The sequence below is a fragment of the Cimex lectularius genome, unplaced genomic scaffold (assembly GCF_000648675.2).
Source record: "Cimex lectularius strain Harlan isolate CLEC.00 unplaced genomic scaffold, Clec_2.1 scaffold28, whole genome shotgun sequence".
Lineage (NCBI taxonomy): Eukaryota > Metazoa > Arthropoda > Insecta > Hemiptera > Cimicidae > Cimex > Cimex lectularius.
In genome coordinates, this window is record NW_019392712.1 from 552124 (window position 1) to 569774 (window position 17651).

Sequence of the window (17651 nt, forward strand, 5' to 3'; positions counted from 1 at the left end):
AATTTCTTAGAGCTTCCATTACGCAGCTCTTAGTCCCTCAATGCTCCTCAGTTTTAGGGGCACAAAAACTATCCAGTTGATGCGATCCACTCCAAATACAAATCTAAATGTTCACATCATTAATTTATATTGGATATTTTCACATTCCTGAAGGGTGCAAATGGATTAAAAGCCTGAGCAAGAAGAGTAATTTTTGTTGATTCTCTCCTCCTTATAAAAGGTCTCAACCACAATTCTCTAACCTCCAAAGGATTCTATTTTGTATTCAATCAATATTTTTTCTAGGTGTTAATATAACGTTAATCTAATATATTGCGATTCACACATCAAAAAATTTTGTGATTATAATTTCAATAAAGACAACACTAACCTGTATCTACTTCATTGTCATCTTCATCCAGGCTAGGTGAAATAGGTATGTCCACTTCTATAATTTCAGGCGATTCATTTTCAGGTAATTCAGGTACCATCTAGAAATAAATTCCTTAAAGTAAACACTGCAGGTGTTTTTACTGTTAATTATAAGATACAGTTAATTTTTTTATATACTTATAACTAACTAATTAATTTTACCTCTAAATGCGCTGCTCTTACATAAGCCATTGGACTATCCATGGTTTCATGGTCTGATTCGCTATTTATGTCATCAGCTTCTATCTGCAGTATACATTCAATGCTGCCTGTGAACTGTACATAAACATTCTGTTAACACTGAACAAAACACCAAATTTAAAACTCATGTGTACAATTATAATACACAATTTTCATGAAAAATAATTATTCGATAACTTACCACAAACCCATAGAATCTCAGGATATCCATTTTGCACATTGGACATGTTCTGTGCTCTAACAGCCAAGGATCTATACATGACTTATGATATTCATGCCTGAAAAAATTAAAATATTATAAAACTAACTATTAAGGAGTCAAAAACAAGTAGGGTTATTCAATAGCAATAACTAAACACAGCTTTATTTATTTATTTTTGTAATGTTGTAGATCCCGTTATATTTTCATATAATAAATTCCCATGCTAAACAGTTATTAGTCAAATAAACTAAGATGCAACACATGTGCTTATTTCACATCCGCCCAGTGATCACAAGTCTGTAAATATTTCTGGTAATGTGCTTGAATGGTTTGTTTGTGTGTTCTTTGAGACGTTTGTTGGTTATATATGTAAATATATAGACAGTTTTTAATCCTCCCTATAAATTGTATTAAATTAAAGTATTGAATTGATATAAATTAATCAATTTGAAAGTATCTTAATGAAATTTTAAATGAGGTTTAAATTGTTATTAAGAGACTTTAAAAAGTTAGAGTAGGTGTTAGGCTAGGTAGGGTTCAGGTAGGAATAGGTTATGTGAGTTTAAGTTATATAAGGGGTTAGGTACATTTAGGTACATATCCATGACCCAATACTTCTCTGTGAAGGTTTATATATATNAAACAATAAAAACTATAAAAACCGATTTTGTTTTACAGGTATATCAACGATTATAAATCATGTAATATATAATTTATTAACAATTTTTTTTTACACAACAAAGCTGTCTATAGTCTAACCTTACTCAGAAGATAATGTGTGAAGCACTTGAATTGAGATGGTTTTAAGAAAGAGAGAATGATGATAAAACATGTACATTGCTGAAATGAACTGTCAAAATTTAAATTGATACCACTCACTTAATTTAACTATACAAAGAATAATTTAAAGGGCTAAAATATTGTACTGTAATAAAAAAATTATTTACCTGCATGGTAGAATCCTTATCATTTCATGAATTTTAAACGAATCAAAGCATATAACGCAGTCATCGATATCATCTTGTGAATTTTCCTTTTAAAATTGAACAGATGAAATTAGTTGTTTTTTTTCCCCCATAAAAAGGGATTTTTGTGAATGAATTGTTGCATTGCTTACCAAATCTTCTGGCTTTATTCTTTTTGTTGGGATTTTTGAAAGAGCGGTGTGAGCGGCACTCATCATTCTCCTCTAAAATAATAGAATTGTTACAGGCGATATAAAACAAATTAAATAACACAAGTGAACTTACAGAAAGATTGTCTTTAGACTGCATGAGACGCGATCTCTTAACATAGTATACAACTACACCGATAAGTGTAGCCCCCATCAAGACAATAAAAGAAATACAGATGCACAATAACGATCTACAACAAATAAATTATATTATTTATCATTGTTAAACAATAAAGAATTGAAAAGAAGTTGACAGAAAATTGTTAATGATCATAGTGAGTGAAGGAAAAAGCTTTAAGCTTTTAACAATGAAAATTTTTATGTATTAAATCAGAGTGCAAAGCATTGTGGTTAGAAGGAAGAACTCACCTTGTTGTCGTTTATGGGTTAATAAAATTGTCTAATCTTTTGTAAATTAATAAATTTATTCACTAAATCTATTCTAAGGTCTTAGAAATAACAATTGTTTTCACATAAACAGTTTTTACTTGTGCAAAAACCTCATTTATGAGTAAAAAATATTGTCTTACTTACTAATTAATTAATTTACTATTACCTGACCAATAAACTTAAAAAATTCAATCTATAAAAATGTTTCAAGTTGGTAAGACTAGTCCTGAAAATTAAATATTACTTATTCTACTAAAAAAAAAAAAAAAATTATAATACGTTAATGTAAATAACAATTTTCATTGACTTCTTATTTGTATTTTCATTAAGCTTTCTCTGTATGTCTCTTGTAACCAAGTGAGACACATTTTTGTCACTACATACCTATTCCTTTGAGTGTCATAAGAAATCAATGTACTCGCATTCAGTAAACCTCGTGAGGAATCGGCTGGAGCACCTTTTACAGGCTTTAGAGGGTCTGCTTTTTGAAAGTACAAAAGGCACAATCTAAATATTGTCTTCAATTTTTCAAATCTAAAACAAACAAAAAAAAATCTAATAGCGCCTGACTGGGCCTCTTAATCAAGGTCCTCTCCAAAAAAAGAGCCCAATATTGTAAATTAGTCATTAGATTTATGTACAATATTTACATGTGGATCAAATTTAGATTTTATTTAAATGTGCACTTTTGCAATATGCTGAACAATTTAAGTGTGAAGTATTTACAGTCCAAAATGTTCTACAATTTAAAAGCTAAGTAATTTTTATGTTAGTAAAAACTAGGAACTACACAAAATATACCACATTAGCTTTCCTATATAACCTTGCTAATATGTAATAATCTATTAATAATAACAATAAAATTTAAAACACATACCAACAGGCTCTAATTTGAAAAATCTTTAATGCTAAGAGGTTAGTACACATTTAATCTACTCAATTCAAAAACCAAAAACTTTAACAATTTTTTTTAAAAATTATTATTACAAAGAGTGGAAGTAATCCATAAATTATACAAACATAAATCGTGAGGCCATGGGTTTTTTAGGCATCGTGGAAGGTTGTTCAGAGAGGTTAGGGATGAAAAGTGCAATGAGAGTCCTGGATTTAATGGAAGGTCTGTATTGGCTTCCTTCTGCAAGGATGGGCCATATCAATGAACAATGGAAATTGAAGGAGGAGAACCAGGTAGATGCCATATTAGGTATGCCAATCGATGCCACTATTCCAAAATATAACTCCATCAACAAATACAAGATAACCAGAAAGGGAAGAGTGGGCCAAAGGATGAGTCAAAATCGGATAGAGGCATGGGAGCTGGAATCCACAGGATGAATCTGAAGATTAAACTGACTTAAAACTTAGATAAATATGCTACAGTTTTCCAGTCTGAAATTATAACAATTGAACACTGCACCAGAGAAATAAAAAGGCTAAGAATACATTCCAGGAAGATTGTCATTTTCTCGACAATCAGGAGGCAATTTTTGTTTTTATTTGCTTAGCTTTTCACACTGGTATGATAGAACGCTTCGGACCTCTCTCAGGAGGCACATAAGGCATGCAAGGCAAAGGCAAAATGCTTATAGAATTGTACTAAATCCCTGGTAGAAGTCAGTGTCACCAATGACCTGACCTTGAGATGGTGCCCTGGGCATTTGGGACATAGAGGCAATCAGACGGTTGAGGCCCCAAACCCTATTGTTGCTTAGCACCTTGCCTTTAAATTAAACATGGGCTTTCCAAGTAAGCCTTTTGTCCATGTAAAGTCTCAGATTGTGGACATTGGCTGCAGTGATACTGGTTAAATGGCGAAGAATGAAGGTTGGTTTTCGTTGAGTCTGATCTTACAATTCTTGAACCATTTTTTCCAACAGAAGAGATGGTCCTGTAGGTTTCTGAAGGCCACTGGGTCTGGTTTTGGCTAAAAAGATGGCAGTACCTTGTAAGGAGTATGGGGATTGATATGATTGCCTGCAGTGTATACTGAATAGAGAATGGGGCCCAGCTGCCATTCATCATGTCTGAGATTGTCGGATAAGTAGAGTGCAAATAGAGAGGTTGTATTTTCATCAGAAGTGAACCAAGTTTCCTCACAATGAAGAGAAGGAACAGATTTACAAAAAAGGATTCTTCTTGTTGTAGTGCAGAACAGAGTATAATTTTAAATTAAACCTATCGTGTAACACACATTAACCTAAAATATTAATTGTGTAGAAAATAGTAATTCTCTTTATTAGTTCCCTTGCTACAGTTTATGCACCCCCTATTTAATACAGCAACTATCAAGAATCAGCTTCCAAGTATAACATGAGATTTATTTGCCTGATAGTTATATACACAACCAATTCTCAATTCATCTGAATTTTTACATTTATTTATTTAGTTTTTGCATAAAATACAGGATCTCTCGCTTGATTATTTTCACAGGTTAATAAAATATAAACTTTTTTTGACAGTTGTTTTACCTCATGGAATTCCAGAGAATATAGAATACTTTTTATTTCATACTTATCGGCTTGGTTGGCGTTCAATTGACCAACAAAAACACAGACCTCAAAACCCCAAATGAGTTAAGCATGCAACAATAAATTTATTCAGAAATATTTTCTTCACCTTTCAGTGTCATCGACTCTCCATTTCCCTGCTGAGACATACACCTTAATTTTGGAGCCATTTTTCATTAAGTTGATCAGTTCTTCGCCTTTCCATCTGTATGTAAAAACTGCTTTAATTGTATCCTTCATTTCCCCTTCTTCTTTTTCTAACCACTCATTTTCATCTGTAAAGGTCCAAGTTTAGTTTGTTAGTTATTACGAAAGAACAAACAAAATTTCTTAGATAAAAAAAAATATTATATGTAATTTATTAATATTTAACTGTATTAATATTTAGAATACTGATCAAGCCTTGTAAAATGGAAGAAAAATGTATATATCTACATTTACATATCAATGGTAAATATACCAGTCACAAGTGAAATTACTTGTCATGGATATGTAAACTAACCCAACCTCCTGTCTCCAAACCTGTCTCTAGCATAACCTATCTGGTTCCAAACCTTAACCCTGACCACCCTTATCATAAGCAAACCTACCATAACCATAACCCGTTTCTAGCCTTAACTCTTACATAACCCTAATTTTAATGTAAGGTGTTCCTCCTTAACCCCACCTTAACCTGATCCCGTCCCTAACCCTAAACTTAACCCACTCTGATATTACTCTAACTCGTATCTAGCCTAACTAAAACCGGTCCTAACCTTATCCCAAACCTGACTCTAATCTTAAACTCGTTCGTTCCTTCATTGCAAATCTAACTTATCTCTCCATAACCTTAATCTAAACGGTTCCTAACCTTAACCTAAGCATTAACCTCACCCTAACCAAACCTGTCCCAAACCAAATTTAACACGTTCCTCCCTAATGCTAACCCTAACCTAACCCTGACCCCGGCCCTAACCTTAACGTTAACCCGCTTCAAAACTTACTCTAACCCACATCTAACCTACCCAACCCGGCCGTAACCTTAAACCGTCCTAACCTAACCATAATCTTAACCTAATTATATATAACTTTAGTCCTAACCTAACCTGTTTCGAACCAAATTTAACACGCCTCTCTCTAATCTTTACCCATACCTAACCACAATCTTAACCTGGCCCCGGCCCTAACCCTAACATAACCCCACCTTTAATCTTATTGTAATCCGTATCTAACCTACCCAACCCGGTCCTAACCTAACTCTAATGACAAGCTAACCCGTCCAGAAGCTAATCTAACTTGATTCTCCATATCGTTAACTATAATACTACTTAACTCTAACTTAATAACGTTAACTCTAACCTTAACCCAACATAATCTAAATTAACAAGTCCCTAATCTTAATTTAACCTAGCCATAATCTAACTCCCTAACATTAACCCTAAAGTATCCCTACCAAAACCTCACCTAACCCCATCCTAACGTTAACCTTACCCTACGCTAACCATTCCTTAATTAAGCAAATCCATGCGCATTCCAATGAAATGATTTACGCTAAAATGATCACGCAAAAAACTGGGTATCCAGCCCAAAAACCTATCCATGTTAAAACTTTTTAAGGTGAACTACCGTTTAAGTTGTAAAACGTAAATTTCCATCCTTATTTTATGTTAATTTTATTTAAAATATATTAAATCTATTGTTTAAAGCCTTACTATATTTTCACTATACTATACAAAGGCAAAAAGAAATTTTCAGTCATGGCTGGCAAGACTGGTCGTCTCATTTTATTGTTGTTTCTTTACAACTTTGTTTTGTATTTTTAATTGTTTAATATAACACTTTATTAGTCAATAGTAATTTAACTGAAAAAAAGTGCCGTATCTCAATTCATGATGACTCAGCGAACCCGGAATCGGGCGGTTAATTCTATCCTTCCTAGTTAACTTGTTAAGGCGATTTGAACTTGACTTTTACTTGTTCTTCTTCCTAGTTTCGGCTACCCTTAATGCCGTTTTTCTTCAAAAATTCCCAACTGGATTAACCTGCGCACACAGATACGCATTTTTATGCAAAAATTGTTTAAGGAGTTTTGATTTCAACAGTTTTATAAAAAAGGAAAAGTGTACAGCTCAACCTTCTTACGGCATTGAAATCTCCTATGCATCTCGTCTTAAATTATTTTACCTCTTCTGCCTAGCATTAACGACCATATAGAGAGTGGGTGTTGACATTTAAATAAATCGTCTTCCAACAAGATTTATGGCTCGAGGATCAAAAACGGCCAGGATAAGGTACGTATGTGTCAAGCACAATGGAAAGTTATCAACATTTTGGCAGCCATCGGATTGAACTGGAAGATACCGTCAATTCATGAGGTGAATGGGCGGATTTTGATGATCAAAGCATCTCAGATTTCTCTTCTAAGGAAGCAAACGCTTCTAAGAAAATATGCCGCTCATTTTATACGTCTCGGTTATGATGATGTATTTCAACTTAGGCGGAGGTGAAAAGTGAATTTATCCCGGTAGAAAATCTGTGACGATGTCGATTGACACAAACGATCCTTAGATCGATTATAATTATAAGGGAGGCCGATGGAAATGACACAATTTAATTTTTAATTTTGAAAACGTTCGTTAAGAGGCAGTCAGGATCTCGTCGTTTGATATTTCAACCTTGTCTTCGGCTCCAAGGTAGTTCCGACCTTCTGGCCAACGATTAATTCTTTTGTTTCAAAACCACTCTCAATTAACCATCCGACGGGCGGCTCGGAGGCACGCCAAAACCTCCTTTGGAACGAGGAACCGCGTTATAATTGCACTTTCTAACTAGTCAGCTAAAAGTGAAATCGATATCTTTTAAAAAGGAGGAAGAAAAAAAAATTATAAATCGATTAATCAGGCGAAATACTCATTTTTTACCTCCCCTGTCCTATTTATTCACATCTTATCACCTTGATAATTTGTAAGTTTAGTATTAATCAGAAATAACTTTGACTATTTGAAGGACGTTTCGAAACGATTTTATTGCCAAAACAATAATATATATAAAAGCAACGGAGGCGGTTTTTTTTCGCAATTTTACAAACTCGGCACAATTGAGAACTGACTCATTTGCAAACAGAGGAGTAAAAACAGAAAAGGAATGGTGGAAAAGTTTGTTTTTTTTATGACGCAATAACGATAACAATAATATAGTAAGTGTTTAATCTATGATGGTTTTGGGAACCCACAACGAGAGGGGAACGGACAAATTGGGCGAGAGTCGCAGGTTGTTAAGAACACAGATAGAGGCAACAAAACACACTCTTACAGAAAGGCAGATGGCAAGAGAGATAGGGAGAAAGAAAGAAAGAAAGAGAGAGAGAGAGAGAGAGAGACACACACACAGACAGACAGAGACAGAGAAAAGAAAGACAGGAAAAGAAAGAAAGTACGAAAAAGAGAGAGGGGAGAGAGAAAGGGAAAGAGAGGGAAAGAAAGAGGGAGAATGAAAGAGAGAGAGAGAGTGAGAGAGAAAGAGATTGTTATTATTTAATCGTACCTTTAAAGATTAAGACAAATGATAAAATTGAAGAGTAGACTTAACTGTGTAAACAAAGAATTTTTCAATGTTATGAACCAATCTCAAAAATAAGTTTATTATAAACGAACTCTTTTTTTTTGTCATTTGTTTTAATATTTCGATCACGCATGAATTTGTTTATTCCTGAGGTAAATGTATAACTGTGTGCTCTCTATAGTCCACACACAACATCTCTTGGAATTTTCACACTAGTGATCTCAATCTAATTAACTCTTACGTGTTGAGAACGTATTTCAGTTACACAATGAGCGAAAAAAAAATCCAACGATAAAGAAAAACGATTTTTGCAAGAATTAAATTGGGAAACTAGCCGCGACAACGGTTTTCAACACATGTCAACAACCCTATACCGGCTGGTCCTCTTTTGACTCTAACCCCTCAAGCCTTTTCCTAAAATTGTTCAAGAGAAATGTTGAGGAGGAAAATGATGATCGATAGACTAATATGGACACTGGGTCATAGGGGACGACACGTGTCTGGGTGAAGCTGTGACATTGTTTAGATTAGTTTTAAATCCTTCTAGCCCATTACATAAGAAACTGATTTAAAGAACCACTTTTCTTTTTTTTATGGTAAAAAAATAAATTTTTGTCAATTATTGCAGGGAATCCAAACGGCCGTCATTGCCTACAGGCAAAAATGCGTTTTATTGAACCCACATTAAAAGAAATTTGTCTTCTGATATCCTCCATAAAAATTCTAGCAATTTAAAAAGAAACTTATCCCATTGCGCTGAAGAGATTGAAGACTGAAGATGGTGATTTTACATTAGCGCCAAAACAATGAGTGTTACACACTGCAGTAAAACTACCGCGCCGCCCTAAGCTCACGGTATTTTCGCTAACCTGTCACCAATTTTCTACTTTTTCCATAATTGGGCCAGAAAGGGTTAGAATCCAGATAATCTGCCCAACTTCTAGTAATTGCTTCATTCCTTGATCTACATTTTCATTGGTTAATCCGGCAGGACACAACGAAAGAACGGTTATTTCCGATAGCCACCATGTAAGAGATTGACGATTCCAAGAAAGAGATCGAAGCTTCCAAGGCTCCAAAACACTGCGCCTGACCTTAAATCATTGAATTTCCCCCTAACCTTTAACTCATATTTGTGTTTGTTGTTGCACTGAAGCAAAATTTGCCTAAAAGGGTTGAAAATCAGTTTATTTGTCCAACCTGTAGTAACCCACTTTATTTCTAGATGGTGTGGTATGGTAATAAGCATACTAAGAGCGGGGTGTTCCCCAGTCACTGCAGCCTTCTGGCTTCCTCTGAGTTTAGCCCTCTCCAATTGCAGCAGTGATTTTGCCAGTCTTGGTGAGGGTTGTTTCATCATAAGTTTACTGTGTCTAGCGCCGCTAGAGTTTATCCACTTCTCCTTTTGTTTTGTTTGGATCCATTCTGCGATGGAGGATTCTATGTTTGTTTTTGTTATCCCAAGTATAGGTTTGGGGCCTCCTATGTATGGTCTTACAGATCCTCCTCTGGCCAGTCTGTCTTGTCTGCTTTCTCGTTACCCAAAACTGTGCTTTGGCACCCAAGATATCATCAGGTTGTTGTGCTTCCCCAAGGTTTGGAGATTTTTGATGCATTCACTGACTAATTTTGATGTGATTTTTTTACGCGATAATGCTTTAATCTGCTTGGCTATCAGATCTTAAGAGGATTTTTTGACAGTGAAACCTCTTTTAAGATTTGCCAGGGCACAAGCGTCGATGTCGTGTATTTCTGTTTGAAAGACCGAAGTGTACTTTCCTAATGAGTTTGATTGTTCATGTTCTTGTACAGAAAATACCCACTTTATTGAGCTTCGAAGAGAATTGTGCTCAATTGTGAGATTTCTCCATTGGGCTCTGTGGGGTTATGAACCTGCAGTTTCGCCGTTTCACATGATTTCTTATCTTCTGGTATATTACCCGATTATAATCGGGTATATTAAGAGGGTAACATATTAAGAGAATTTGTACAATCAACTGACAACTGCTGTTTGATTGTCCAACTCGGCTAGACACAACGAAGATCACCGGTTGCCAAGAGCAATTTGGCTTATGTTGGAGATTGACGATTTCCAGATGATAAGTAAATATTCCAAGAGGGAGATAGAAGATTCCATAATGGAGATCGAAGATTTCAAGATGGAGATAGAAGATTCCACAATGGAGATCGAAGATTCCAAGATGGAGATCGAAGATTCCAAGATGGAGATCGAAAATTTCAAGATGGAGATAGAAGATTCCATAATGGAGAAAGAAGATTCCAAGATGAAGATCGAAGATTCCAAGATGAAGATCGAAGATTTCAAGATGGAGATAGAAGATTCCATAATGGAGATCGAAGATTCCAAAATGGAGATCGAAGATTCTAATATAAAGATATAGATTGGTGCCAAAACGTTCAAAAATTTACACTTACAAAAGGTGCCTATTAATGATACTTTGTGGACAATTAGAAAATTATACGCTTTAGAGGAAGTGGTAGACGAAAGTCAAACAGGAGGTCCCGTTCGTCCCACATAAATGAGACAGACCAAAACACATTTTCTTGAAGGGGGACAGCCCTCTTTCTCACTCTCTCTTTTTTGCCCCCCTCCCTGTCAACCCTCTTATTATTAATAAGATTAATTATTACTTAAAATTAAAACCGTTCTTTCCGTCTTAGTTATTAACAAGGGCTGCCTGCCGCAAAGCCGTTTAAAAACGATGACACTAGGGGAAATAGATACGGGGTTCGAGAGTAAATGCCATATTAGTCATCGGCACCGATAGCAGGTCATTGTTCTCTTAAAACGTCCGCACACTATGTAACAACCGCTCTCGGCCGCGCTGGTCGATTTTTCCCCTCCATCTGACTAGGGCTGCGGTTTAGTGTTGATTTTGTTCCAGGAGTAAGACGCACGTCACGATTGTTGGCTTCGTCTTAACAAATACGGCGTCCGAGGGCAGCCGAATATACCCGAACTCAACGATTTCCGACCGCCCCGGCGCACACCAGGCCGGTAGCGCGGCGCGGCGCGGAGCAAGAGGAAGCTGCCAGTCTTCTGGAACGCAGCTCCGCGCCGCGCTACCGGCCTAGTGTGCGCCGGGGCGGTCGGAAATCGTTGAGTTCGGGTATATTCGGCTGCCCTCGGACGCCATATACCAGGGTTCCAGAAGACTGGCAGCTTCCTCTGGCAACGCGCCGCGCCGCTCTACCGTCTTAGCGTGCGGGGTTACATTCACATCAATGTATTCTTCTTGGGGGTCGGTACCGCGCCGCGCGACCTAGTGTGCGCCCAGCTTAGGAGACATGCGTTATGGTCATTGTCCCAGATCCCGTTGGTTAAACAAAGAAGAAACTGCAATGCAATTTTTCAACAGACCGTGATAATTATAGAACTTATAACTTTTACAAAATTATCTCCATGTTCAAATATAATGGAATGTCTAATTTTTAAACTCTTCTTTTTCATACCAAACTTAACACGTGTTTACTATTTTTGAAGATTATCATTGACCTATTATCTTAAAATTTTTGGTATATTTGTTTTCTCTACGTGACATTCTTCAGAGTAGTGTCACGATCTGCCATTTTGTTTGCATGTCTGTTTTGCACGTCTTGTACTTTTTATTTTGTAGGTGTTAACCGATTGTGCCAGCCATTTATCAAATGTTTTTTTTTTAATTCCAGGCGCTTACTATTCATAATATTGTTGTAAGATGACATAACACGCTTCTACTGTGTTTTTCATTGTTTCTTGGGCTAGCAGTTACATCATCAAGATTGCATTTATGTGGAAAATTTGAAGAAGTTATATTTCAAAAATTTAATTGTGTCGAAGAGGTCTTTTTTGGGTAAAAGATCACCAAATCCGGTTCCCCCGGTCCAGTCAGAAGAGAAATGGTCCTTTTATTTGAAATCTTTTGGCGTACGTCCACTTAACAGCGAGTTAAACCGATTTCGGTACTCATTCCCAGCCCACACAATTCGAATTTGGGGTTGTTTTATTTGATTTAATGAAGGCTGTTTGAAATTGTAAGTCACACGATAGGGACACAAAACCGACCACTCTTAAAGTACAGTAAAAATAAGATACTCAAGACAGAATTATTTATAGGATAATGATAGTTTTATTTTCTAGTTCAATCTTCACGTACCAAGATAGAAATGTATCGAGATGACTGAGTAAACAAGTGGCTATAAGTTTATCACTTGTTTATTATTGTATATTGCAGAAATAAATAAATGAATTACTTTTTTTCTTCTTCAGATTTCTAACACAATTACAACACAGCCTTCTGGCAGTAGGAACATTTTTTCTCATAATGTATGTATAACAAATTTTTGTTAACCCTTTTTCGCCTAGGTTGCCTCACAGCAACACCAAATTTAGCAATTTTGAAAAAGGCTAACTGTACATTCCGCGAGTTTAGGGCGGGAGCTGAGTATCGGCTACATTGGATGTTTTGGCACAAATCTAGAATCTCCATCTTGTAATCTTCAATCTTCAATATGGATGGTTCTTCGCCTACTACATCCTCCCAGGAAACGTACCTTCTCCCTTTAGGCAAAAAGTATTCAAATAGCGTCAACGTTATTTAAAACTTGTTGTGAACCCTTCTGGCCCAGTTTTCCCTCAGAGCAATACAAAGTTTAAGTTGTCTTGTTTTTACATTTTTTGGCATCTCAGAATTCTTAAATTAATTTTTCATTTAAACGGATCGAAAGGATTTAACTTGTTATCGAAGGTTGCAGTTTAAAAAAAATAGGTTGTTTCTATCGCGAAGAAACGTTTTTGAAATTTTTTCGTGTTATAATACTGTTTATTTTTTTTTATGTACATGCGATAAAATGGCCCGCGGATGTCTCGGCCTAAGTTTGATCTTGACCGAAAACCGATTTTCGTATTTTGGCTCTGACATTTACAACCTATTTGGAAATCAAGTTGAAATTTCCATTATTCCTCATATTTCTTATTGGTAACGTACTTAATTTGAAATGGTGTTGCAAAGTAGGCCTTCGTTGTGGAAAAAAAATCAACCAAAGACCCAACTTTTATTAGATGTTCTTGTTAGCCTTCGTGAAGTTTTTATTATTTATATATTTAAATTATTGACCATACCTCGTTGTCCGAGTTCAGTATGATGGGATTTACCTAAAAACAAAAAATATATATATTAATTCACCAGGTTTTATAATACACTGAGAAGCAAAAAAGTGGCCACTTTTTATCTAATGTCTTGGTTGAAATGAAAAAGTTAGTGTCACGAGCGGGATTCGAACCCACGACCTTAAATAAAAAGTATAATTCATTGAAATAATTAATATGATCAATTATGATTGCTAAATATATATGGATTAGAGTAATGTTTTACTTTGCTTTTTAAAGACAAAAGTGGTGCAAGTGTTCATGAAAAAGAAAAGTGTGTTTATCACACAAAAACCCTACCTTCAAGCTGAATATATATTAAATTAATAAATATATAAAATCGGAACCAATAGTTAGTTAGTAGGGAAGGTAAGGTTAGGTTAGGTTATGTAGAGTTTGCATAAGGCATGATTCAATATGTCCACGCCATCGTTTTATCAAGATAATAAAATAAGTGGGGGACCGCGGTAGCCGAGTGGTTAGCATGAGAGACTCTCACGCCGCGGTCGTGGATTCGATTCCCACCTTCGCCTCTGGCCCTTTTTTCCCGATAACCCCCAATTTGGACAACATGTATAAGAATTCGTCATGGCTAATATGCAAAGATCATAAGGAAAAAAAAAGTAAAGTAATAAGTAATTGAGCATCAACTTTACTTTTTGGTCAACCCCCCCCCCCCAAGTTTTATACATTTTCAAAAACTGGATATTTTAATATAAAAAATGGTACGAAGAACAATTAGATCGGTCGCGTATTTTTATAGAGAGATAATTTAATTCAAAGACGGGGGGGAGAGTAATTCTTTTAATGTTCTAAGGTTTGTTATTTATTGGAAGGTTTGAAATTGAAACCTTGAAATTGAAGGTATTGGAAGGAATGGTTAGTTTAAGATGGGTTAGGTTAACCCTTAAGAATGGTTCGTAGTTTCCCCATTGTCCAAAGTCCGATTCTCGATTGTATATGACAGATTTACACTTTTCAGGTTACTTCAACTTCGCACTACATTATTCCATGTAGTCCGCCATATGTAATATAGTGTTAATCCTGCTGTAAATTTGATTACACCAATAGAAAAAGCATTGCAAACACTATGAGAATGATTCATTTGTGTTTGTTTTTTATGTTTAAGCAAACAAAATTTTTAAAAAAGTCACTTAGATGGTAAACCTTTACGAGTTTCCTACATTCTTACCTAAAATTTAGGTTTAGGTAAAATTTATTGATGATCGGTACAGTTTTTGGGCTGGATACATGTTTTTTTGCGTGACTATTTTCGCGTTACTGGTGATTGGGTTAGGTTAGGTTATGTTAGGTAGGGTTGGGCAAGGTAAGGTTAATACGTATTTTAACGGTGACGAATCAACGAAAATGTCTATTAAAATGTAAAAATAGCTTATCATATAATTTTTAAAAACTACACTGAGAGGTAAAAAGCGTGGCCAACCTCGTTTTTTAATAAATACTTGCAGTTGTTATAATTTTTTATTTTTGTAGTTTACTGGATATTTTTAAAGAAAAATTTAAGACATTGCTATATAATAAATTAAACTGGGTAAAACAATTCTACCTAAAATGTGGCTGGAGACAATGAAGAAAATATCCAGTTCATTATGAAGTAATTTCTCCTTTTGTGTTGACCACCGCTTGCATTTGACGTGGTACAGATTTGATGAGGTTTTGAATGTTATGCTGTGGTTTATTTTCATACTCTTCCAACAGCGCCATTCTTAATCCCTGCAAATGCTCTGGCATCACTGGACGACCTTTAACCCTCTTTGATAACTCGTCCCAAAGGTGTTCGATAGGCTGTAAGTCGAGACTAAAAGCTGGCCACTGCAAGCATTCGATTGAAGCACGTTCTAAGTTGTCACCAATGATCCTAAATGTGTAGGCCTTGCATGGCAACAACATACACAAAAATAACTCTGCCGCCAATTAGTGATATATAAGGAACAACTTCTTCTGGTAATACATTTTAATACATTCTGTATGCGCAGCTGTTAGCAAACCCTCGATGAAGATTAAGTTTGTGTTACCTTCCACAGAAATGCCTACCCAACAACAACAATAAAACAATGAAACTATTATCTCTCTGAGATGTGACATGATCGTGACTTGACACATGCTTTCTTGAGTAACTTCCACTGTTTTGTTGCGATGGAAGATCCTTCGGACAGTTGTTCTGGGAATGTTAACCCCCCCTTGGCATAAATGCTTGACTTCTTCAATCTTCCTTTAATGCTACGATTAAAACCGAATATATATCGTTTAAATCCATCACTCAAACAAATTGGACTCTTAAAAATGGTACAACTTAAAAAAGTCAAACCACCGGAACCTTAGAAAGAAGCAGAAAAACCAACAAACAAAGACTGACTATTCAATTTTTTTTACAAAATCCAATTGTAAACATAAATGAGAGATTTTATCTGTGTTTTATTTATCTCTAATCCTTTAAAACTGACCAAATATTGTTGTAAGGTATGTAGATAACATGTAAGATGGAGGATTTGTAAGAAATAATTAAAAATATTTAGGGTGGCTACTTCCTTTGCCTCTTAGTATTCGTATATGAAATATGATTCGCCAATGTTCACATCATTCCATATTTTCAAGACAAAACAAACCCTTAGGTATTCTAAAATTTAAAGTGATTTTTCTGCGTTTTATTTAAATGTCGCTCGAACTGGTGGACTGGACAGCATGTGTATGTTGATAAAAACAAGGAGAATATATCCCACTTCGTCATAGGTTCTAATTATAGAGTGTATTATTTTTTTATTATTACATTCAAGGTTTGTACGATGGTGCACTTAGCATAAACTGTTTCCTTGTTTAATTTTAGATCCAGTTCCTAACATCGAAGCCACGAGGGATAAAATCAAATCCGGCCAATGCCGGATCGTTCGTGACGGTGACGCCAACTTCTGTTCAAGCCGAAGGTTGACTTTGAGACGTCCTTTTCGGTAAATTACATAAGGATATCCCATAGAATTTATAAAACTGTCAAAACTAATGTTTAAACAATACATTATATAATATCATTCGCAAGGAACTTCAGTGCTCCATGGCCACTGTTTTCTCCCAAAATATCTCTTTTATAAATAAACTTTGAAACATTGAAGGAATTTTAATTTAATATTAAAGATGCAATTACCTTAAATACGTTTTTTTCTCAAGATCATTTCAAAGCTCGCCGATAAAGAAAATCACGTCCATAATAATTTACTAAAAACTATTAAAATACAATTAGGACAAATGACTTTAAAAACTTGACATAGCCAAACGCAACGGAAGAAATTGTCTTACCTACCACCTAATAAATTAAAAGGTTATCATGTTTAATAAGTCCATGTCGGATTAAATCTGGAGTTAATGGCAGCAATTTTGGAAGATTACAAAAAATTCTAACTCGTACAATACCGTGTTCAATAAAGTTTCAAATATTCCAAAGGATATGATTGAATATAGGCAAGAAAATGGGAACCCAGCCTTTTTTCTTCTTGAAGCTATATCGGTACAAAATTTCTGATATGGTTTGCTTTTTTAACCGTCCAGTCAAACGTGTAATCCGTCAAATTTATAAGAAATTTCGAAGCGCGAAAAAAGAATTTTTCTTTTCTAAGCGGTTGTCTTCTTAAGAGTTTACGCCTGTCCGGATCCTACACTTTGAAAGTGAAAGTCCAGGACCAGTTTACTTTTCTGAAAACATTAATCATAATAATATGCGAGATGACGGGGAGATAGTTTCGTTAAATAAGCCTGCAATTGAATTTTTTTCAACATAGATATGTTATTGGACTGGACACATAAATTTTCTTTGTACAATCGTTTTCGCATCAACAATTACGTGTTGTCGAGGTGTGCATGGGTTAGGTTAGGAATGTTCAAATTAGGTGGGTATAGGGATGAGTTAGGAATGTTTAGATTAGATGGGGTCAGGGACGGTTAGGTTCATTTAGGAATGTTTAGATTAGGGTTAGGGACGAGTTAGGTTAGGTATATTTGGGCAAGGTGGGGTTAGGGGCAAGTTAAGTTAAATTAAGAATGTTTAAATTAGGGTTAGGGATAAGTTAG

The 17651-nt window shown here is 35.3% G+C and overlaps 1 protein-coding gene across 4 annotated transcripts in view; it reads right to left on the reverse strand.

The window, feature by feature from the left end:
- Nucleotides 1-17651, reverse strand: part of LOC106669984 (protein goliath-like) — a 52787-nt gene that overhangs the window by 4076 nt on the left and 31060 nt on the right. For 2 of the 4 annotated variants that reach the window (XM_014399927.2, XM_014399925.2), the window contains exons 3-11: nt 13548-13580; nt 4995-5160; nt 2763-2912; nt 2065-2179; nt 1932-2003; nt 1762-1847; nt 794-890; nt 574-687; nt 371-470 (exon numbers count right to left, since the gene is read on the reverse strand). In XM_014399927.2, the coding sequence (XP_014255413.1) occupies nt 371-470; nt 574-687; nt 794-890; nt 1762-1847; nt 1932-2003; nt 2065-2179; nt 2763-2912; nt 4995-5160; nt 13548-13580 (933 nt within the window). The remainder of the gene's footprint in view (nt 1-370; nt 471-573; nt 688-793; nt 891-1761; nt 1848-1931; nt 2004-2064; nt 2180-2762; nt 2913-4994; nt 5161-13547; nt 13581-17651) is intronic. The other 2 variants (XM_014399926.2, XM_014399928.2) reach the window with 2 other exon arrangements.